This window comes from Staurois parvus, unplaced genomic scaffold, assembly GCF_062004578.1.
Source record: "Staurois parvus isolate SC_StPar_1 unplaced genomic scaffold, SC_StPar_1.0 ptg000147l, whole genome shotgun sequence".
NCBI lineage: Eukaryota > Metazoa > Chordata > Amphibia > Anura > Ranidae > Staurois > Staurois parvus.
This window is the reverse complement of record NW_028317943.1, coordinates 24,560,172-24,584,247: the sequence shown is the minus strand read 5'-3', so window position 1 is coordinate 24,584,247 and position 24,076 is coordinate 24,560,172. Positions and strand designations below refer to the sequence as shown.

At 39.5% G+C, this 24,076-nt stretch overlaps 1 protein-coding gene across 1 annotated transcript; it reads left to right on the top strand.

The window, feature by feature from the left end:
- Positions 1-16: 16 nt before the first annotated feature.
- Positions 17-23,220, top strand: TMBIM4 (transmembrane BAX inhibitor motif containing 4). The gene is made up of 7 exons (XM_089674146.1): positions 17-237; positions 8,216-8,324; positions 9,946-10,051; positions 13,349-13,382; positions 13,496-13,613; positions 17,795-17,840; positions 20,423-23,220. Exons 1-7 carry the CDS (start codon positions 144-146, stop codon positions 20,627-20,629), a joined length of 714 nt encoding a protein of 237 aa, XP_089530272.1. The 5' UTR covers positions 17-143; the 3' UTR covers positions 20,630-23,220.
- Positions 23,221-24,076: the final 856 nt, after the last annotated feature.

Below are 24,076 nucleotides of genomic sequence, written 5' to 3'. Positions count from 1 at the left end.
ATACAGTGACGTAAGCATGTCACGCAATACCGCCAGTGGCTAGATGACGATTTCGTTTCCTATTGGCTGCCGTTCTTCCCGTTCTGTGTACAGCCTGTCTGGGCTGGGAAAATCCGTATTTGTCAACTAGGTAACCTGTGATCATGGCGTCTGCTGATCCGTATCCCAGGTCCTCCATCGTAGATGACTTCAACTATGGGTCCAATGTCGCCTCGGCCAGTATTCACATCCGTATGGGTGAGCATGAAGCTGTGTGTCCAATGAAGTGTCCATCTGTGACAGATCTCAATGACTGCACAGGAATGTCTTCTAGCCTGGTATGGTAACGACTGCCCCGGCTCTATAGATTGTAACCTGAAACTGACGGTTCACACAGGAGGAATTCTTTTAAACTGTTGGCGTATAATAATAATTTTATATTTAGTAAAGCTGACCATCCACTATACCAGTGGTCTCCAAACTGTGGCCTGGGGCCGGATGTGGCCCTTTGCTTGCTTCTATCTCTTAGATTGTAAGCTCCAAGGATCAGGGCCCTCCTAACCCTCTTGTATTGTTGCTGTATTGTCTCCCTTTATATTGTAAATCCTGTATAATAATAATTCTATCCAGCCTTTTGGGCACTGTTCCTACCACTGACAACAACGGGGCATAATCCCTGTCACTGATACCAACAATAAGGCACTATTCCTACCAATGACACCAACAATGGGACTCTATTCCTGCCAATTATATCATTGGCAGGGCACTATTCTTCCCACTGACACCAACGATGGGGCACTATTCCGTCCCCTGGCCCCAACAATGGAGCAATACTTCTCCCACTGATGCCAATGATGATGATTATTATTATACGGGATTTATATAACACCAACAGTTTTCTCAGTGCTTTACAATATAACGGGAGACAATACAGCAACAATACAGTTCAATACAAGAGGGATAGGAGGGCCCTGCTCCTTGGAGCTTACAGTCTAGGAGGGAGGGGCTAGTGGTACAAAAGGTAGTAACTATGGGGGATGGACTGGTTGGAAGAGTAGAAGATTCCATCATTAGCTGAAGGCAGGATAGGCTTCCCTGAAGAGATAGGTTTTCAGAGATTGCCTAAAAGTGAGCAGAGTAGGCAATAGTCGGATAGATTGGGGTAGAGAGTTGCAGAGGATGGGGGAAGCTCTGGAGAAGTCCTGGAGATGAGCATGGGAGGAGGAGACAAGGGAGCTAGAGAGCAGGAGGTCATTGGAGGAGTAGAGAGACCGTTTGGGTGATATTTGGAGACAAGATTGGTGATGTAATTTGGTGAGTTATAAATGGCTTTATATGTTATTGTTAATGTTTTGAATTTTATTAATTGGGCAATGGGAAGCCAGTGGAGGGATTGGCAGATAGGGGTGGCAGATACGGGACGGTTAATAAGATGGATGAGTCTGGCAGCAGCATTCGTGATAGACTGAAGAGGGGATAGCCTGCAATAAGGTAGGCCAATGAGGATGGGCCATTGTTTACTTCCTTTGAAGCCAGGACATTTTCTGCTTTCACTGGCCACAGTCTGGCCCCTCCAAAATCTTAAGGACACTAAACTGGCCATTTGTTTAGAAACTTTGGAGACCCCTGCACTATAATGTTTGGTTGTACATCCTCCTTCAGATCTACCTTCAACTATGCAGGGCAAGAACCTGCCTGATTGGATACAGATTGAACAGATAAGGCAGGTCCTCCTTTTACAAGTTTTGGTAAATCTAAAAGAGATTGTACAATCAGATTATATAGTGTATGGGCAGATTTAGATCTGCCATCAATCATAGTACAAGAGCCTGTCTGATTTGATACTAGTTGAGTGGTTTGTTTAGGTGTGAATTCATATTATGTAGTTTTGATAAAAATAAAGATGCTCGACCTCACGTAGATGTGCTGACAGGACGGACTAGGCGGACTCTGATCACTGCCGTCCATGTGGCGGTGCTGACCAATTACAATCTATCTAGTTCATCCTGGCAGTGCAGGATGGAGAGAGGAGAAAGCAGCGGGGATTTCAAATCCCCGGAACAGTGGAGCATACACTATGTTATCTCCTTCACACTTCCCAATATGAGTTCACACCATTTCCCAATGAGTTCACACCTAAACAATCCATTCAACTAGTATCAAATCAGACAGGTCCTTGTACTTAATCCTTGGACCAGTGGAGTGGCTTGCTGACAGCTCCGGATAACTTTGATACTCCTGTACTTGTGGAGTGGGACCAAAAATGTCAGTAGGCTGTAATCCAATCCTGGCATTCTTAGGATGCCCTCGCCTTGCTGCCCTCACAAGACTGGGGAAGTCTAGAGATTCTACAATAACAAATAAAACAGAGGGCACACTGGCCTAGTGCATTACCCTAAAATATGGCTTTATTAAGTAAAACAGTAAGTAATATACTCACAAAGTGAGCTAAAAGTACACGCTTATCGCATAGAAACAGCACAGTCCAATCCACAGTACATCATAAAGTACAGAATGATGAAATCTCAACAGGCTGATGTGTTTTGAGGACTTAGCCTCTTCCTCAGAGCTTGTTGGCTAGTTTCTTCTTTTCCTACCATAGCCACACAGCCTAGGGCTGCATGAGAATTGCTGGATCTCCCATTGCCCCCACCTTGATGCACTGTCCCTCCATAGTGAACCCCCACCACGCATTACATGCATATGGTGGCTAGGCAACGAATAGGCTGTAATTCTGCTTTGGGCTTGCGTCCAAGTGGGAACAATACTTTCTGCTGCATTTGGTTTGTGGCTGGGCGGCTGAAGTGCTGTGCCCACCATTTCTTTCACAGGGATGCACAAATGATATCGCCCGACGCTCAGGATATGAAGTTCTGGGCGCCAGGCAGGTTTTTTTTTTTGTTTTTTTTTTTATTTAGCCCTACTGCAGGCAAGCAGCAATCTGGCTCTTCCGGGTAGGGGGTGCGTGCACCTGCTGCCCCGGCTGTGCTGTCATTTGTTCCAGCAGTGACATGCCAGTCACTGGGTTCTGGCTAATGATTTATGGCCGGAACCCAGTGATCAGCAGAGCGAATGACAGGAGAGCCCTGTGTGGTTTTCCCAACACAGGGCTCTCTGCAGTGATGTGCCAGCTTTTGTCTCCCTGCAAAGCAGGGAATAAAAAACAGTACATTGCTTAGTGAAAACAGCACACAGTTAACATTAAGATTAACCGAATCTGTGTTTATTTGTTTATAAGAACAAGCAGATTGTCAAGAGGGACAAGTAGATTGGGACCCTCTTGTCCCTTGGACAAGTAGTTTTTTGAAAAATTTCCACACCCCTGTATGTGAATTAGTAGAGAATTTAAAACTGAACTTCAAGCACAAAAATGTTTATATAAATATGTTCCTCAATAGCCACGAGGGCTATAAATTCACTTTGCATGCACAAAATGCCTTTGCAAACGCCGATAATACTTTGTAAACGTGGCAGTGACATCACCACATTACTGTACATAGTCTGTGCAGAGAGCAGAGCTGTGGGAGGGACCCAGCAGGCTCCACCCACTACAGGCTGCCTGCAGAAAAGTACAGGTGGAGGCAGAGATGAGACCAATCACCCTACACAAGGGCAGAGAGCAGCGGTGACCACTCTATTTTACAAGCAGCTCCTGCACAGAGTCAGTGTCACACTGGATTACTTCACAGATCTAGAATAAATACAGCACACCAGGATTCAAATAAAAATACACCTGACTTTTATATTTAGACAATATTTACTTATCTCAGGGTTCAGCTTCTAGCAATGGGGAAGATTAGAAAAGGAAAATATAGGGAGAAAAGGTAATAGAAAGGGACTGACGGAAGGGGGAGGGGGGACCTGGTATGTGGCACTGACTCTTAAATGTCGAAGTAGTTTGTGCCATGGTTTGATGGTAATTGTTCTCAAGTAACAATTGTACTGTGCATGTTCTGGGACATATAAACATGTAATAAAGGATCAAATGATTTGGCTGACATTGTATGCAGTACACTCTTTTGATTTTAATTTGATCATTTTTGAAACGCTGATCAAGCTGAAAAAATAAGGTGTGTGTAGGTTACTGTGGCAAAAAAATAAGACCCCTTCCACATGCCTGTCCAGCTGCAGTGCATCCCTCCCAGCACTTTGTATGTCCTAGGAGAAAAAGGTGCCACATCCAGCCCCGCTGCAAAGTGTTTGGCAGACTGCACCCGTGCTAGGGCCCTGTGCGGACGAGGTTCCAAAACGCAGAAAACCTGCATCCCTGAACATTGTGCCTGAAAGCACAGGGCCCTAATTGCAGGGACCATTTGGAACAATGTTCAGCTGCAGCTAGCCATTGACTGGACAGGCTGCCTGCAGCAGGGCTGGACAACTGCACCTTTCTCTCGCAGACGCACTAAAACAGGTGGGGCAGCAGCAGGTGAAGGGGCCAGTGTGCAAGGAACCTAATAGGAGCATTATCAAAATAACAAAACTGCATAATGATCATTATGTGTGTGGCCAGTATTAGATACACTGACTAAGCAGCATAGCACATCCTTTTTTTTTTTTCTTTTTTTTTATAATGTTGATGGATAATTTGAAATTATGGCTGATAAACATCTTGAAAGCAAATCTCCCTGCAGACAGGGCAACTTTAGGCAGCCAAGTTTCTTTCACTGTTTAGAAATAAGTTAATTGTGTCCAACTTTGCAGTATATTACTTCACATATGATGTAAAAGTACAGAATTTCAAACAAGTGAGGTAATTGTTCAATTTTTTTTCTGGGCTCAACTGTTTAAATAATTTTTAGGTCCTGGGCTTAACCATTCAATCTATTTTTAAATTCTGGGCTCAACTGTTTAAATTATTTTTAGACCCTGGGCTCAACAGTTCAATCTATTTTAGATCCTAGGCTCAACTGTTTAAATTATTTTTAGATTCTGGGCTCAACAGTTCAATATATTTTTAGACCCTGGGCTCAACAGTTCAATCCATTATAGATCCTAGGCTCAATTGTTTAAATTATTTTTAGATTCTGGGCTCAACAGTTCAATCTATTTTTACATTCTGGGCTCAACTGACTGAACTATTTTTAGATCCTGGGCTCAACTGTTTAAATTATTTCTAGATTCTAGGCTCAACTGTTTAAATTATTTTTATTATTATTATTATTTATTATTATACAATATTTATATAGCGCCAAAAGGTTTGCTCAGCGCTGTACATTATAGTGGGGGACAGAACATGAGACAATACAGTAACAAAACAATACACGAGGGGTTCGAGGGCCCTGCTCTTTCGAGTTTACAATCTAGGAGATTGTTTTATGGGTACAGTGTTGCATGACTGTGCAATTGCCATTCAAAGTGTGACAGCACTGAAAGCTAAAAATTGGCCTGGGCAGGAAGGAGGTAAACGTGCCCGGTATTGAAGTGGTTAAGGATATATTAATTACAGCATGTACTAATGTGACAGAACAATACCAATACAATGCAAAACATGAGGGGATCGATGGCCCTGCTCTTTCGAGCTTACAATCTAGGAGGGAGGGGAAAGTGGTACAGGAGGAAGTGGCTGTAGGGCATGGAGTGGTAGGAGGAGTGGAGGAGATCGGCTGTTAAGTGAGGGTGGGGTAGGCTTCCCTGAAGAGATGGGTTTTCAGGGTGCGCCTAAAGGTGAGGAGGGTAGATCATGGGCTCAACTGTTTAAAAATGGATTGAACAGTTGAGCCCAGGATCTAAAAATAGTTTAATCAGTTGAGGCCATAATTTAAAAATCGATCAAACAATTTTTTTTGATTTTCACCTGATGATCTGACCAGTAACACACATCCTGTCCTAGGGTGACAGCTCACTCACTGTACTGCATTTATAGAGCAGCAGCATTGTCACCCTAGAATAGGACTACAGAACACTTCCTACAAAAGTGCAGCACTTGAAGTTTTTAGTTCATTAGATTGCTGGCAGGATCAACAGGTATTTTTTAAATTTTTTCAAACAGATATAACAATGCATTTAAAGGAGAAGTAGGGTCAACATTCTCTTCTTTTCAGTGAGCGCTGCAGGGGCAGAGCAGGGAGCCAATGATTGACAGTCATTGGCTCTCTGCTCACTGGAGACGGAGAACTGAGGAATCAGTGGGCTTTGATTGCTCAATTCTCAGTCTTAGAGGCGGCAGGGGACAGATGCAGCATGGGACTGAAGCTGCATCTACATAGGTGAGTATGACTGTTTGTTTGTTTTTAAAATTCCACACCTCTCTTTTAACGATATATTTAACATACCAAAAGGGAGCAAATAAGAAAACATTGTTACGGTTTACATACACTTAAAGTGATACTAAACACACACTGTTTAATTCACATTATATATTCTCTATCTGTTTGTGGATGGTTGCACTGTGATATTTTATTAAAAATCCAAGTACATTTTTTCCTAATCGGTATACAGAATTGGTATACAGCTGTCACATGACCCAGCTCTTTCCTAGCCTGTCTGTAGGAGGAGCTTCTAGTCCTCTGCTGCTGGTCACATGTTCAAAATAAAAAAACACAGCCTTTAGAATACAGAGTAAAAATAAATAATATCAATAAACTGTTTTAAATTGTCATACAATTATATATTTGAAATAAAATCTTTATTATTTTTTGGCAATAATGTGGTGTGGACAGATTTCTGCCAGTCACAGGCTGTGTCACGCCCCTCCAGCCTGCATCTTAGAATAACGGGGAGATGAAGCCACCATTAATCAAGACATAATATCCTGCCCCCCATTGTGTTTAGCTGGTTAGTGGGAATGGAGGAGGAAAGAGGGAGTGGGCTGTCATTTACCATTGTGTGTATTATTATTATTATTATTATACAGGATTTATATAGTGCCAACAGTTTGCACAGCGCTTTACAATATAAGGGAGACAATACAATTACATTACATTTCAGTACAGAAGGAATATGAGGGCCCTGCTCGTGCAGCTTACAATCTAAAGGAAGGGGTAGGTCATACAAAAGGTGATAGCTGCAGGGGATGATATGGTGGAGGTGATTCAAGTACAGTTCTTAGGCGGAGGTGGGGTAGGCTTCCCTGAATAAATGAGTTTTCAAACATCGCCTAAAGGCAGACAGGGTGGGGGCTGACCGGACATACTGTGGTAGGGAGTTCCAGAGGATGGGAGAGGCTCTGTAGAAGTCCTGGAGGCGAGCGTGGGAGGAGGTGGTGAGGGAGCTAGAGAGGAAGATATCTTGGGAGGAGCAGGGTGGGTGATTTGAGCGGTATCTGTGAATGAGGTTGGTGATGTAGCTAGGGGCAGTGTTGTGGTTGGCTTTGTAAGCTGTGGTTAGTATTTTGAATTTTAAACGTTGAGTTGGTGAAAGCCAGTGAAGGGATTGGCAGAGAGGGGCAGCAGTCAGTGTACACCCATATGTTTGACTCTATAGTTACATGGGTTGGCTAAGATGTGATAGGGAGGAAATGCTCAGGGTAAAAGTACACTGAAAAATGAGCATGTGCACTAGCAGCCAACATTGCTCTGCAAAATCCCCAACTGCAGTGGGGACATGGACAGGAGGTGGAGGGCAGCAGGGTCAGACAGGTTTTTTACAGAAAAAACAAAATGAATCCCATAGTGATTGAGTGAGTATAAACAGCACGTAATACAGCATTTATTTATTTTTAACAATATGGGTTTGACACTAAAGTATCTCAAGTTATGGTAAATAAGTTAAGTTGAACTTGTTCAGTGTCCTAGTTGAAAAAGTGGGTTAGCACTGTATATCAGAACTGAAGGACAAAAATTGTGAAATCCGTTTTATTAGTATTGGTAAGCTAAGTTCTAATTACAATGCTCTACAGTAACATTTCCTAGAAAAGCTAGTCTTTCTCGATCAGGGTCCTCCAGAGGTTGCTAGGAGTTTATTGAGCAATACTCAATTTCTGCCTCTCAGATTAGTAACCACTGACACCAATGATGTTTTCAAATTTCTGTAAAGAGGGCATTATACCCACCAACGACCAACGTAAGGAGCATCCTTCCTGCTTACTACCTTGCTAATGTACTGTGAGCTGTAGATACAGTAATTTTTGTCAGTGGTTCCCTGAGACTTCTAAGTTATTTTAAGGGTTACTCCATGTTAAAAAGGTTGGGAAACTCTGTTGTAGAGGAATGGTCTGTGAGTTCTCTGTTTTGTATTGTTTGTTTCTTACTGATGCTGTAATCCCACACTTACCAATTTTTTTTTTCTTTCTAACTAGCTTTTCTACGGAAGGTCTATTCTATTTTGTCTGTACAAATTCTTCTGACCACTGTGACAGCTGCAGTATTCCTCTATTTTGACTCAATCAAGACCTTTGTTCATGAAAGGTTGGGTAGTATTTTTGTTATTCTACATGAGAATTGCATGGATGCAAATGTCAAAATAACTACCACAGATGACAAAGTGAAAGGATAAGTTCACTTTTAAAAAAAAAAATAATAATTTTGCAGGTTAGAAAATGTGCATTTACTATTTTTTTTCTTTTTTTTTTTTTTGTGGAGCTTTACGGATAGTCAGTTTTAAACTGACAGCAACAGCGCCATGGTAGTTAATTGAGAGCTGAAAGCCGACATCCACAAAGGATGTCGGTACTTGTAGTTCATTCATTCATAGAACTCTGTGAATGAATGAAGCAACTGTGTGGTACAGAGCCTTGCATGGCCACGCTATTTTTAAAAAGTAACAGCTAGTATGGGGAACTTCTCCCCTTACTTCTGTCACAGGGAGAGATGTCAGCAGGCAGCAGCTGGAACATGTTACATGTTTCATCCTAAAAATGGTTGGAACATGTAACATGTTCCCAAAGGTGAACTTATCCTTTAAAAAGTTCTTTAACTGTGGTAAGTAACTATGCCTTTAAAAAGGTTCTGAGCTGTGGAAGGTGAGCCCAATATAGGCAAGTAGAGGGCAAAGGACAAGTCATCCCCAATACTGGCTTACCATGCTTTGCTTGACACCTTGCTGCACTCTGAAAGGAAATTTTCGCCAGAGATTTGCAAATACACTGTAGTGAAATTTCACTTTGCAAGGAAGACCCAAGCTTGTGCAAGTAAAATGTATAAAAAAAGTAGTTTTGCTTGCACATGGTTGGATGATGGCAGTCAGCAGAGTTTCACCTCATTCACTAAGCACTGGGGAATATTTCCTTGCAAAGTGAGCAGTCTTTTTGCCTTTAGTGAATCAGCCCCCGTGTCTCTGTGTGGAGATGACCATCTTGTTAGAGGTGCAAGTTTGCTTCCTCATGTCAGAACTGCTCCTCTAATGATGGAGGAATATTCAAGCAGCAGCAGGAGAACGGCGCAGAAGTAGAGTGATGCATATCTGCAGGACCTCAGGTAAAGCATTTCTTCACCAAGGTCAAGTGAGCAGAACAGTGGCGACATCACCAAATCTTGAGGACTAGCAGTCTGAGATCAGTACCTAAAGATACTGTATACAGCAATGATGCTATAAGAAATGGAAGTCCACCTACGATTTGTTAGGAGGAATTCAAGATTTGGTGGAAACTTACCCTTAAAGACATAACAAGAATGCACATTTGCAATATTTCAAATGATTATTTACTTCTGTAGGATTTTGCTGCCACTCATTTTTTTTCTGTAATTTTTTGCATTACTAAGCATGGGCAGTAAAAACCATAGCTTGCAAAGCAGGAACACTGATTAATTACTAGTGTGTGAGAGATCAGATCACAAAAAGCAAGGTGTTTTCTGCTGCTAAATTCTTGGGAATAAACACAAATTGGATGCTGCTTTGCTTAAGCTGCTTGCGTGCCAGCGTGAAGGAAAACTGCTGGAGACAGCCCCGTTTCACAGAGGTATAGCAATAACTACAATGTCATGTGGTATTTATCTTTTTGAAAAAGTCAACACTAGATTGGATGGTTAAATAAATATACAGGTAAATTAGAAAAGCTCTTTAACTCAGATTATGCATTTTCATTTCTAGCCCTGCTTTACTTCTACTCTGTGCCATCGGATCACTGGGTACAATTATCGCCCTGACGATCTACAGGCATCAACATCCAGTGAACCTGTATCTGTTATTTGGATTTGTAAGTCTACATTTTATAATCAAACACTTAGTGCACATCTCTCCTTCTATACCGGTTCAATATGTACAAATGATACCTCATATATAAAAAATTAAACAAACTATATAAATATATGATAAATGCAAAATCAGTATCCAAAAACAATAACAAACTTGTGAATAAATTAATATCCTATATATTGACACTTAAAAGTCACACTTTCACCCTTGAAAGTCCAAAAATATAAATCATAAATCCTCTTTAGTGTAAGTGAATTTATCCAAATATATTCTTCAATATAATAGTTCCAAAATCTGATCCATAATCACCGTGTACCTCCAAAAAATGAAAATTAAAACTAGATTGTGTATTGTCCTCAATATATCAGTGATTAAATCATATATACATATGTGAAAAATTGTGCAAACACAAAAAAAACAACGTGAAAACACGAGCGGTGCCAGGACATGAAATGGATACCCCAAGTCTCGGGGTATCCATTTCATCTCCTGGCACCACTCGTCGTCCGACAGAAATTCCCATTTTCTGGTGGAATAGGAGAGATCTGCAGATAATGTTTGTGGAAGATACTGTTTTGTCCAGACTGACTACATAGGAAGAAGATCATGATTTGTTACAGCTAATAGAGACCATTGTTGGGACCTGGTATAAAGTTTGTGGGATAATCCTGATGATTGATGACCCACTGGATTATTCTCTTAGAAGGCTTTTTATCACGTATTTAGGGTAAGGGTATTTACTTTAGCCACATAGAAGTGTCCACGGAGTGTTCAACGAGAAGTGATTATACAGGAGTGTACACGGAGTGCCTCACTATTTCACGTTTTCACGTTGTTTTTTTGTGTTTGCACAATTTTTCACATGTATATATGATTTAATCACTGATATATTGAGGTTAATACACTATCTAGTTTTATTTTCATTTTCTTGGAGGTACACAAGGATTATGGATCAGATTTTGGGACTATTATATTGAAGAATATATTTGGATAAATTCACTGACACTAAAGAGGATTTATAAACTATATAAATAATTGCAATCCACCATATGAAAAGTGAACAGATATTCAATCCTCCATATAGAAAGTCCACCATATAAAGAGTAAACAAGTGTCCAATCAAAAATATATCTTCAGTGAATAAACTCAATCTTGAAAGCAAATTTGTGTTCACCCATGATTCCTTCACCAAATAAATAATTAGCCTCTTACCAAAAATGTTGATCTCACTTCCAAAGATCAATACATGCTTTTGTGCTCACTCATGGCACTCATCTCTGTATTTGGATGCACTCATCTCTGTATTTAGATGCACTCATCTCTGTATTTGGATGCACTCATCTCTGTATTTGGATGCACTCATCTCTGTATTTGGATGCACTCATCTCTGTATTTGGATGCTCTCATCTCTGTATTTGGATGCACTCATCTCTGTATTTGGATGCTCTCATCTCTGTATTTGGATGCACTCATCTCCGTATTTGGATGCTCTCATCTCCGTATTTGGATGCTCTCACCTCCGTAGTCGGATACTCTCACCTCCGTAGTCGGATACTCTCACCTCCGTAGTCGGATACTCTCACCTCCGTAGTCGGATACTCTCACCTCCGTAGTCGGATACTCTCACCTCCGTAGTCGGATACTCTCACCTCCGTAGTCGGATACTCTCACCTCCGTAGTCGGATACTCTCACCTCCGTAGTCGGATACTCTCACCTCCGTAGTCGGATACTCTCACCTCCGTAGTCGGATACTCTCAACACCTCCTCCATATGTTATGTCAAGACTCCGCAGGAATCTCCTTATGTAGTGGAAAAATAAACCCTCTGGAGGAGAAGATCAAGAGGCCACAGTGGTGTTATAACGTAAAAGCAAATTTTATTTAAAATAGACATATACTCACAAACTGAGGAATATAAGCACGCATATAACAGACGCTGAAGCTCCGAGTGTCGGCTTGTGTGTGATATCATCGTCTAGGCCCCGCCCAACATGTTTCGCCACAAATTGGCATCTATATTTTATTTCAGATATGTTTGTAATGGGAAAATAATTGTTCATTTGAATTTTTTTTTTTTTATCAGTTCTTTATTGATATTTTGTATGCAACAACACGCAGATTATACACAGCTTAAAAGTATAATCAAAGAACATGTATCCACTTATGAAATATTGTCCACATTTCAGATCACAGTTTATAATGAATATACAAACAACCATACTGTATGAGTCCTTGTACAGCCTATGGAGAATAGAATAGACACTTTGCCAAATATACTATGTGTATATTCCTTAAGGTCAGTGTTTTTAAATGAGTGATGTGGGTAAGAGGAAGAAAATGTTGTAAAATCATAATGAGCTGTATAACCGCAGATGTGCATGTTGTGGTTCATACGTGGCTTATAAATTGTATATAGGCAAAAGCTTTCAAGCTTGTGTTATCTAATGACCAGTTAAATGTCAAGGCCAGACAAGAAAATCCTTCTAATGGGAGTTTGATTCTGGCATGATTTAAGTTAACAAACACATAAAAAATGTTCTGATGACTGATGAGAATTATGCTCCATGGTTTCAGTTTCAGGATACTCACTTAAACTTATGATTCAAAGGGGGTTATTTGCTAAAACCGCACAGTGCATAATCTAGTGCAGCTCTACATAGAAACCAATCAGCTTCCAGGTTTTATTGTCAAATCTTAACTGAACAAGCTGATTGGCTACCATGCACAGCTGCACAATATTCTGAGTGTGCCAGTTTTAGTAAATCCACCCTAATGCAGGCCATACATGGGTCGAATTCCAAACAAATTTTCTTTAGAAAATCAGAAGTTTTTGTTATCTGATGGTGCCACCATTGGTTTCGAAATTTGATCAACCAACCCTTTCATTTCACCTTGTGTTGCTACAGAAAATAATTTTCATGGTCAACAATTTTGTTTTCCTTTCAGGTCACAGCTCATGCTCATTTCTTTTTTAGTTACACTTCACGCATGATTCTCCCATCATTGATTAGAAGTTTATTCCTTTTTCAAAAAATTGCCAACATGCCCAATCACTCAAATTCGATGGTCGCTCAAAAAATCGGCTGTTGCTGTGGCCCACTAATGGTGCGAAATTCGAACGAAAATTCTTAGAAAAGATTTTCAAAAGGAAAATTCTTTTTCGGAATTTGACCCATGTATTGCTGGCTTAAGTGTCCTTAACTAAAAAAAACGTTTGGACATTTACCAAGCTGCAAATACATTGTATTAGTCATTGGATACTTTGGAATTTACTGACTGATTCATCTTTATTTTATAGACTTTACTGGAAGCTGTTACTGTTGGTATTGCAGGTAATTGTTTCTTGTTTAGCTTATGAACTATGGCTGTTGTTTTTTTATACACATTGCATAGTTATGCTTGCCTATTGTATGTTTACTCTAATTTCTCTATATGTATTTTTCAGTGACGTTCTATGAGGTGGCTGTGGTTCTACAGGCATTTATACTGACTGGTGCTGTGTTCCTTGGCCTTACTGCATACACATTCCAGACCAAGAAAGACTTCAGCAAGTTTGGGGCTGGGTATGTTTGTTTGCAGGCACTTTGGAACAATATGATTGCAGTTTTTTGTTCATGCAGCTGAACGGAACATGTAAAACTGGTTTTATGAATTTCATGTGACATTTTTGTTCTTTGTTGTTCTTTGCGTCTTGGCACAAGAGACAAGGATGGCAAACTGAAAGTAAAATTTGGTGTATTATTTAATGATGACCAATGAGCCAATTTATTTGAAGCCATGGTTGGAACTCTAAAAGCTGCCAAACGTAAGAAAATTGCACAAACCAAATTGTGTGAAGCATGTCGCACAAAAGAAGTTCTGGGACTTGTTCACACAGTTTGGTTTGCACAATTGCACCGTGATTTGTCGTGCAACAATCGCGGCAGAATCGTCCTACATTTTTAGGTGCCATTGAAACTAATGGCATCTGAACACTCTGATGTGCGAGCTGACATTTTTAACAGTGTGTTTTGAAATTGCAGGCAGAATCACTGTGATTCCACCCTCGATTCAAAACACCTGTATTTGAACAGATCCTTAAAGCGGAACTTCACCCTGAAACATTTTTGGAATTTTTTTTTTTTTATAGGGAGTGGATACCCACTCCCACTAGGCAATCCAAGTAGACATTCAGCAACCTCCTGGTGCACGTGACAAGTCCCAGGAGGCTGCAGGCCCATTCAGAAGTGCAGAGCGACCTTCACATGCGCAGTGGGCAGCTGGCTGTGATGACAGTGGGACCTGAAGACCAGGGAAGAACCAGTCAGTATTTGTAGCTGCTGACTTTTATTTATTTAGGACAGCTCCTCTCTAAGAGTCCGCTTCACATTTCTAAGTTTTCTGTTCATATCTTAGCAAGGATATAGACACCTCACACATCCAGCATTGTTATTAAATCCAAAGCCAAAAATGGAATATATTTGCAGGTTACCAATCGTTCAATGTAGTGGCTGTATTAGGGTTTGGGGGGTTAGGCTTTTTTCCCTGATGTTTTCTCCTGTGATCTGGGCAGTTAAACACCTCATGTATTAGAGTGCCTCCACTCTGGATGAAGGATCACAGGGGGCACCTTTTGGACAGCATTATTGTTAGTCTGGGGGGAGGGGAGTGTTAGAAGTACTGGATGATTTAAATACACTAACAAATTGAAGCTTAACGCCAGCTAATACTTTTATAATCGGTTACAGCTATTATTTTTTAGCCCTTTTGAGATAAAAGGTTTACATGAATAAATAAAAGCTGATCATTTTAAGGACCCCTGCCAGCATTAATTGGACTTACTAACTGGATCACCGGGTGAAAATAAATGTGATGGCTGTATTAGTTTTCTTTTTTCAGGTTCTTTTCTTCTAAGAACTGGTAAAGTGCAATATAATGTAAATGTTTGCTTTTGGGTTTAATACTGCTTTAATATCCAATCTAGATATACACCTATGTGCCTTTCATGCAAGGGCATGCATTCATATACCCTGCCTAGGCCATTCTTTCTGTCATCCTCTTATAGCAGTTAAGCGATTTTTGATATCCTGGACCCAGCAGATTGCTGTTCCCGGTACATATGATCACAATGTCAAGAAAGCGGTTTTGAATTAACCTCATTCATAACAGCTCTGCTTCTTTTACCAGTAAGTTGTGATTGACCCACAGCTACCAAATGGTACCTGGGCCAATCACAGCACCCTCTACCATGTGATTAGCTGTAGCCAATCACAGATCGCTAGTAATCACCTCTGTTATGAATTAAATTCATTCATGACAATTCAAAGCTGTTATAATGATCACCATTGTAACAGCAAAGTGTAAAACATTTTTTATTTTAACATACCGTCACCAGTCAGTGTCCCTGATCACCGTCACACCAGTCATATGATGACGTTGTACTACACTGATGACAGTATGTACAAAAATAATAATTCTGGGGACAAGAATGTAATTTCTTAATTATTCTAAAAATTGTGACAAAAAATTAGTGTCAAAAAAACCCTCCATGCCTCTTACTAAATACCTCAGACTGTCTACTTTCCAAAACGGGGCTATTTGGGTGGTAATTGTACTGTACTGTCCTGGCAATTTAAGGGCCTCAAGAAATGTGATAAGTCGTCAGCACATCAGGATTGATCTGTTTTCTAATTTTTATACCATAGTTTGTAGATGCTACAACTTTCATACAAACCAATTAATATAAACTTATTGGTATTTTTTTTTTTCCTTTTTTTTACCAAACACATGTAGCAGAACACATTTTGGCCTAAATTTATACAGTAATTTTATATTTTTTATTGGACATGTTTTATAACAAAGTAAAAATTCTTTTTCCAAAAATAAAAAACTCAGTGGGGATCAAATACCACCAAAGAAAGCTCTGTTTGTGTGAAAAATGATATTAAAAAAATATAAATTCTCTTATTCGTACAGTTTTGCATGACCACGCAATTACACAGTGCCGAATAGCAAAAAAAATGGCCTGGTCATGACGGGGGAAAAAATCTTCCAGAGCTTCTGTGGTCAACAGTGCTTGTGAAAGTGTTTTTATGGTACAGTTGGTATTGGTCTTTCTAATAGAATGAGCATACTGTAGAATACGTCTGTCAATCCTGAGGATCTTCCTTTTAATGCGTAAATGCATGTTTAGCTGTTACCAGATTGTTAAATATTATCATATTATTCACAAATTGTATGTGTATGTGTGTGTATATATATATATATATATATATGTATGTATGTATGTGTATGTATATATCCTACATTCATTAGTGTTACCAGAACCAGCTCATATGGACCACTAAAGCTGGCCACGCTTGTTACAATCTGAATGTGCACTCTGTTTTATATATACTAACAATGATGCAGTGCCTTGCCTTGCCCGAGTGAATATATATAGATGCTGATAGACCTAAAATTGGATAGTACTATATATAGCCAGCCTAACATTGCAGAGCAGATATAGGAAGATAGTTACAGTAGTTCCTTCACATGTGTTACATCTTATGCTATTGTAGTTCAGTGGTACAGAGTTGCTGTGATTTGTGGACTGATACCAAGTTATGCTTTGCTACTACATGGCACAAGTAAAGGTATTAATAAAAAGCATAAACTGCCAGCTGTAATAAATGTATATCTAGTGGTGGTTATAAGTAAAAAAGTGGCTTGGGTAAGCTACAAAACGTCTTCAACTTTACAGAGACCAATTGAACTTGACTAACCACTGCTAGCTATACAATGACCTGGCTGACTTAGGGCTCATGTGCACGGAGCATTTGGAAAACTCTGCTGAATGATGGAAACTGACTGCTGGAAAATGTACGTTAAAAAATGTCAGTTTAGCCGCGTTTGCATACCGCATTTATGTGCATTTGCGTTTAGAAGTGTTTTTAAAAAATAACCTCAGGAGACTTTCCCAAATGTCCAGAATGCACTGAAAAATAGTAAATAACTATTTCAGACATTTTGAGAGGAATAGAGAGCAGAAGCAGAGAGAGCAAGTATGCATTGAGATTATCTGTCTTTTCTGGTTGGGAATAGAGAGAGCAGAAGCAGAGAGAGCAGTATGCGTTGATATTAGCTGTCTTTTCTGTTTGGGAATAGAGAGAGCAGAAGCAGAAAGAGCAGTATGTGTTGAGATTACCTGTCTTTTCTGGTTGTCTTCACTATGGATCCCATCATGAGCATAACGCAGCACGTTCTACCATTTTTTTCCTTCACGCAAAACCTGGAACTGACTGCGCTGGTGTACCAGGTCCATTTGAATACTAGGAAAACGTTTTTCATGCATTTCTGATAATGAAAAAAGGCTCCGGACAGCATCTGGACATGGAACAGTTAAAAAACGCTTCTAAACGCAAACGCGGTTAACCGTGCTTACACGTGTTTACAAGCATTTGTCGTTTGAAACGCCGGTAAAATCTACTCCTGAACACAAGTTTTAAAAAAACTACAGTCGTTTACAGGCAGTTGAGTTTACAGTCGTTTACAGGCAGTTGAGTTTACAGTCGTTTACAGGAAGTTTAGTTTACAGTCGTTTACAGACAGTTGAGTTTACAGTTAATGACATAGTGTACATGGACACATAGGAAAACATTAGGGAGAGTTCAGGGGCTGCTGAAAAAATGCTGAACAGCTCCTGAACATCAGTTTAGGAGCTGCAGTGTACATGAGCCCTAAGAAGCATTGCAAACATACTAACTGTATATTTTTACTTTTGTAGGCTCTTTGCTGGGTTATGGATTTTGATCCTTGCTGGATTTCTTAGGGTAAGCTTCATTTTTATTTTTTTGTAAGAAAAGCTCCTTCCTGGCCTATACCATATTATCAGCATGTCTAAAAGTACTTGTGGTATCACTTGATGTGCACCTTTCCTGATGTAAGGGCCATTATGATAAACATTGTTTTATTCTGATAACTGTATCTATGTCTTTATACAATAATAGGAGCAAGTATCTGACACAAACTTTAACATTGCCAATGATCATTTGTATAAAGTATATATTGGCCATCTGGATTTAAGCCCAAGAACATAAATGTAATATGTGGAAGATTACAAGTCCTCAGATTTAGTGGCTGTGTTCATTTTTACTTTTCAGGCTAAGAACATTTTCAGCAAATACATAAAATATGTGTTGCTCTTGCTAGAACTGCAGTGTCCTTTTGACTTCCTGTGAGATGAAACAATAATAATTAACAATAATACCATATTATCTCATTTTGTGTAAACTGTTAATCTCAGTATGCACCATATAATGGAGATGAACAAAGGCTGATCAACAAAAACCAGTCTTAGTGGCAACTATAGATACGAGGGAGGAGTGGAGAGGGAGTGTGTCATTTGCAGGATTGCCAGGTGAAAATAAAGGGAACAAAAGCCTGAAAAAGAAAACTATTGCTGCCACCTCATCTAAGGACTGGTAAGCTACAATATATTAAAGTGTTACTAAACCCATGACCCTGCATTCACTTTATCTGGTCTCCCAGAGTACACAGAACATGGAAATGCAATTATTTTAGAAAATATAAATGGCTAAATACCTTTTATCATCAGCATTTTCAGTGTCCAGACAAGCACTGGTTAAATCTTGGAAGAGGAGTTTTCATTCTGCTCTAGGAAGATGCAGAACCCCTGACCTCTGTCTGGATAGTGCTGATCACATGCACTCTTCCAAGGAAAAAAAAAAACCTCTCTAGCAATACACACCAGACTGAGCATGTGCAGAGTGTCTCCACACGATATGTCTTATCAGGAGTCAAGAGAGGGGCACTGGAAGAAGGGGAGGATCAGAGAAATCAGGATCAAACAGCATTTTAACACAATGCAGAGGAGTAACCCCTTAGGTTCCATAGTGAGTATATGAAGCATGCTATACTGCGTATATAGACTGATTTTACTGCTGTGGGTTTAGTACTTCTTTAATGTCCAGTTTTTCAGTGTAGATGCCCTTTGAAGATAACCCATGTACACACCACTGCCAGTGTTCTAGTTTGTTCTGTCCCCTATCATTCAAGATAGATATACATGGCCCAAGTATGCCACATTCCTGCTCAGCTTAAATCATTATAATAATTTGACATGGTGGGAGTTTTAAGGCAAAACAAAAGTAATGTTTTAAAATGTAAAGTTTATTTGTACAAAATGTGTTTACAATTAATATCTCAATCTCATTCATTGTATAAAATCATATTTGGATCACTTTACCACAATTTGATTTAGATTCAGCATATAATATTTATGCACATGAACATATTCAGATATTGTTTCCTAGAAGCTTGACGGGTCTCTTGGATTATATCCAATTCACCAGGAGAACCACTGAAAATGTAGATATAGATATAAAAAAGGCACTTGAAACAGAAAAAAAAAATGACTGTACTAAACTGCGTGCATTAGCGTCATACAATTATCAAAATACAGTATTGTGCTGGTGGTCCCCTGTTGGTGTCAGACTGTGTTGGGAAGATTTGCCCTCTATTCTTCTCCCGGTGACATATAAAACAAAACACTGACAGGAGTTCTAGCCCTCTCTTTGCTATAAAGACGCCTTTATTTTTTTATACTTAATCTATGTCCTTATTGGAGATATTCTTTAGGGTCCTGTCCTGGTGACAATGTTGTCACCAAGAAAAAGTCAGGAGAATTTTCCCCAATGGAACCCAATAGAGCAGGGGTATCCACACTACAGCCCTAGGGCCAAATCCGGCCTGCTCAAGAAGTGCATACGTTCTGCAACTATGTCTGGGTTCCTCCTCTGATGCAGACATGATGTAAGGGGAGGCTGTGATGGAGGACTTTGATGTAAGGGAAATCTGACGGAACTCTAATGTAAGGGGGGACTTCTAAGGCAAACTGATGTAAGATGGGGGGGAAACAGGGTACCTAAAGGAGGGACTCTGATTGGGATTCTGAATTAAAGGGGGGGGGATCGCAGAGCTCTTATGGAGGAGAAACTCTGATGGGATTGTAATGTAGGGGGGCTCTGGTGGGGACTCTGGTGTAAATGGACACTGCTTAGTTTCACTGAAGTTTTTATCTTTTGTTTCAAATCATAACATGCTGATTCCAAAAGAGATCAAAGTAAAACATATTAATTTATATGTTTTATTCATTGATTTATAAAACTTTTTTTTGTCTGTGAATATTTGCCAAATGTGCACATGGCCCTTCTGGAAAGTATAAAAACCCCTGCCATAGAGCAGTAAAATCTTTTGGTGGGAGATGCACTTTTTATTTCCTTCTACTTATGGTTTCCTCATTTTATCTTGTGAATAGTTGCTTGAACGTTGTTTTAGTTATGCATCTGTGGTCATTGCAATACTCTCACTCTTTGTTTTTTTCTTTTGCCAGTTTTTCTTTTATAGTGAGACTTTGGAGATCGTGTTAGCTGCCGGTGGAGCTTTGCTATTTTGTGGATTCATCATCTATGATACTCATTTGCTGATGCACAAATTGTCCCCAGAGGAGCACATTCTCGCTTCCATCAACCTCTATCTTGATGTCATCAATCTCTTCCTTCACCTTTTACGCTTACTAGAAGCTGTAAACAGAAAATAACTTGCAGTGCTTTGTTATCCTTTAGAATTAAAACCAAATTCAAAAAATGCAGTTTAATGATTCCATTGGTGTTTAGCCAAACATGCTGAGTTATCAATGTTTTTTTTTTTATGGAGGATATTTATTGCAGATTTTATTTGGAGATTTCAGGATAAAACAGACAAGACTGCACACGAGTAGTTAAATATATAATCTTTAAAGCATCAAAATGCATTCAGTCAACCTAGTTTCAGTTTATACCTCCTAGGCAGTTTTGCACTTTTCCTACTGCAGCTGTACCACAATACAAATATATTGATGGTGGAGGGGAAATTATATTAAAACAATTTTCTGCTATTTTTATTATGTTCTGCTGTGCAAACGACAATATATTTCCCAGGATCTTTAATGTAATTAATTTGCATAAAAGACTGTATTGGCATTTAAGCCCACCTAAAAATAACACATTTTTTGATGGCTGAAATTTCAATTAGCTGCTGGCTTTGAGAATCACACTGGGATAATATGCATTTGCCTTAAAGCCAGCAATGTGTGAAGCATTCCAATGTACAGACTTGCAGATCTCAAAATCAAAATGGCTATTTTGGCCATTTTATCTTATGAAGACAAACCTTAATTTGATACACAGGAGCTTCTGCTCTGAAGCGTTATGTACAATATGCTTCTATACCTACAACAGTATACATTTATTGAGGCTAGGAAAATAATTTGATTACCTCTCTTGGTGACAGTAAATCAAGGTACAGGTTTCTTAAATTAAAGTCTAATAAAATTCCTTAGATGTTGCTTGCACGGATTTAGTTTACACTGCATATGACATGCCTAATGGATTGTATTGGTTTGTGTATGTGTTTGATGCACAAACTGCAATTAGGAAAGCTAATGGGAATCTGTCAGGACAGACATATGAGAGCTGTCATTGTTGGTCTGTTTGAGTTTCACCTTTTGAGTTTAACCACTTAATATTGAGTCATTGCCCTTGATCAAGCATTTTTTATTAGGTACCTGTGAACATCTTATAAATCTATGCAGGAATTGCTGTTGTCAAAAACAGTAGCTAGCCCTGCCCACCCAACTACCCACCCAACTACCCAACTATTTGACGATATTGAGCAACATAATTTGGTTTTTGTGTGACACATGGAACCTAAACTGCTAGACAGAGCATTGCTTTGCTGTGCAGTGCCATGTCTTCACATATCCCTGTTTAGTTTATACTGAGTCCAGAGCTGCAGCCTGCTATTCAGTACAACAGAGAGAAGAAGCTGTCAGATTGTATGGCGAATGATTGCAGGTGGAGAAAAGCACTTTCATTTACAAAACACAAGCTGACAATAGCACAATTTACAAAACGCAAGCTGACAATTGCACAAGCAGGGACTATACTAGGATGTATAGTCATCATTTAGTAGCCAGTGAAGGTGGGGCTTAGTGCTGGCTCTACTCATGGAAATGTCCATATGACAAAAAAAAAATTAAATTTTATTTAAAGTGGAGCTCCTTAAAGTTCTGCTTTAAGGCTTTGTCCCCCACTCCCAATTAAGAATTGGCACCTTTGGGGAGCGGAGTAGCTTTTTTTTTTTTTTTTTTTTTTAAAAGTCAACTGGAACTCCACTTTGACTACCACTTTTTTCTTCTGGTGATAGTCCTTCCTTAATGCTTCTTCTGGGTCAGTAATGTGGATCAGCCTGGGAGCCTACAGTTTGACAAGCAGGTCCGCAATGGCAGCTCCCATATTTCTGTCCTTACAGGTTCCTTTTAAATATGTTTTTCTTTGTTTTTCAAAGAGAGAAAAAAAAAGTCAAGAATTTAAGCTACCTATAGACCTCAAAGGGCAATCCACCAATACTTTTTTGTAAACAATATATGTATGAGAAAATTATTTAAATATGCATGTTTATGGCTATGGATAGAAATATCAATTGGGAAAACTTAGTGACCGGAAAGTTACAGCTAGAGATAGCCAGGCAATTAGCAATTTCACGAAGTTAACAATGGCAGCCTCCATATTTTTCTCAGTACAGGTCTAACCCACATGGTCAAACAAGTTTACAGAAAAAGTTATTCCAATTGATCTTTTTTTACCCTAGGTTCACATCTGTGCTGGTTTGCCAGGCCGCGTTAGCGCAGGCATGGCAGCCTCTTCATTTGAATGGGCTGCAATGTCTGCTTTTCCCCACAGAAAAAAAGGTACATGCACCAATTTAGAAACACAGCAGCTGGGAAATTGCATGGTGTACCATGTGATTTCCCTGCAGTTGAGATGCTTGGGGGTGCCGTTAAGAATGATTGGCAGCCCTGCACATCTCTACAGGGCAGCACGTTTTGGTTGCAGGTGCTGGAGTAGCTGCGATACCTGCAACCACCCCACATAGTATGAACCTAGCCTTATTTCACAAAGTAAGATTTCACAGGATACTACTTGCCCCTGCCTTGTCCAGTATTTAAGTGGTCATTCCTTGAAGATCACTGAATTGCAAAAGGAAAATGAATTTCACTGTTCTTCAACATATGCAGTATTTTTATGTGTTACTATTAAAAGTTTGATCATCGAGTAATTTAACTTCTTTTAATAAAACATAATGAATCTATGTATTTTTGTGTGAATTTTTTCATATGTTTCAAAATTACTTAAATTTGGTAAACATCCTGCAGTAATTTTGTAGCACTGTTTTGCTTATTTATGGTATGTATATTGACAGTTATTCATTGTTTTACATTTAGGAACCCTTGCAGCTTAAGCCTAGGTTCACACTTGAGCAGGTTGTGAAGCCCACGTGTGCGTGGGCACGGCAGCCTATATTTATTCCTGTATGGTCTTGAACACATTCTAAGCTTTAAAACCCACTGACATATTTAAAAATCAATCTGCACTTTGGAAATTTGATCCATCACGTTGATGGGCTGCCTCACTGGCTAATAGTGATGTTGGAAGGGGTAGAAAAGCTCCAATGGCTTGACATTTGGATTGAGCAGGGAGACTGAAAGCTGCTATTAGGTGCCTGTACTTAATACTCATAATCAGCAGCTTCGTTTTTGGGAGACAAACTTAAATCTCACCTACAACCAACTATAAAAATATACAATTTAAAATCAAATGTGTAATCATTAAAACGTAATGTGTTTTTTTTTTTGTAATGCAACCAGTGTACATTCCTCATCCCCATGCAATATTCTGTACAGCAGCACTGGGACTTGGAAAGCAAAGGTCAGCAAAGCAGAGGACAGTACTCTGAACCAAATTAGTACATTTTTTTAGGCTGTGTTTACAAGGGAACACAGAGCTGCCTGAGTGTTTTACCACTCCGGCAGCTCTCCATTTCCACCTGTGGTAGGGGGCAATGTGCTTAACGCTGCTCCCTTTTTTTTTTTGTACACACTTTATGTGAAGTGTACAAATTGTACACTTCATTCGTGCTAATGTACCGCAATGCAATGTGCTGCCAT

Excerpts from the sequence above, each read along its gene's own strand:
- TMBIM4 (XM_089674146.1), top strand. The coding sequence starts at position 144 with ATGGCGTCTGCTGATCCGTATCCCAGGTCCTCCATCGTAGATGACTTC. Across the intron at positions 10,052-13,348 it reads TGTATCTGTTATTTGGATTT|ACTTTACTGGAAGCTGTTAC; the intron begins GTAAGTCTACAT and ends TTTATTTTATAG. Across the intron at positions 13,383-13,495 it reads TGTTACTGTTGGTATTGCAG|TGACGTTCTATGAGGTGGCT; the intron begins GTAATTGTTTCT and ends TGTATTTTTCAG.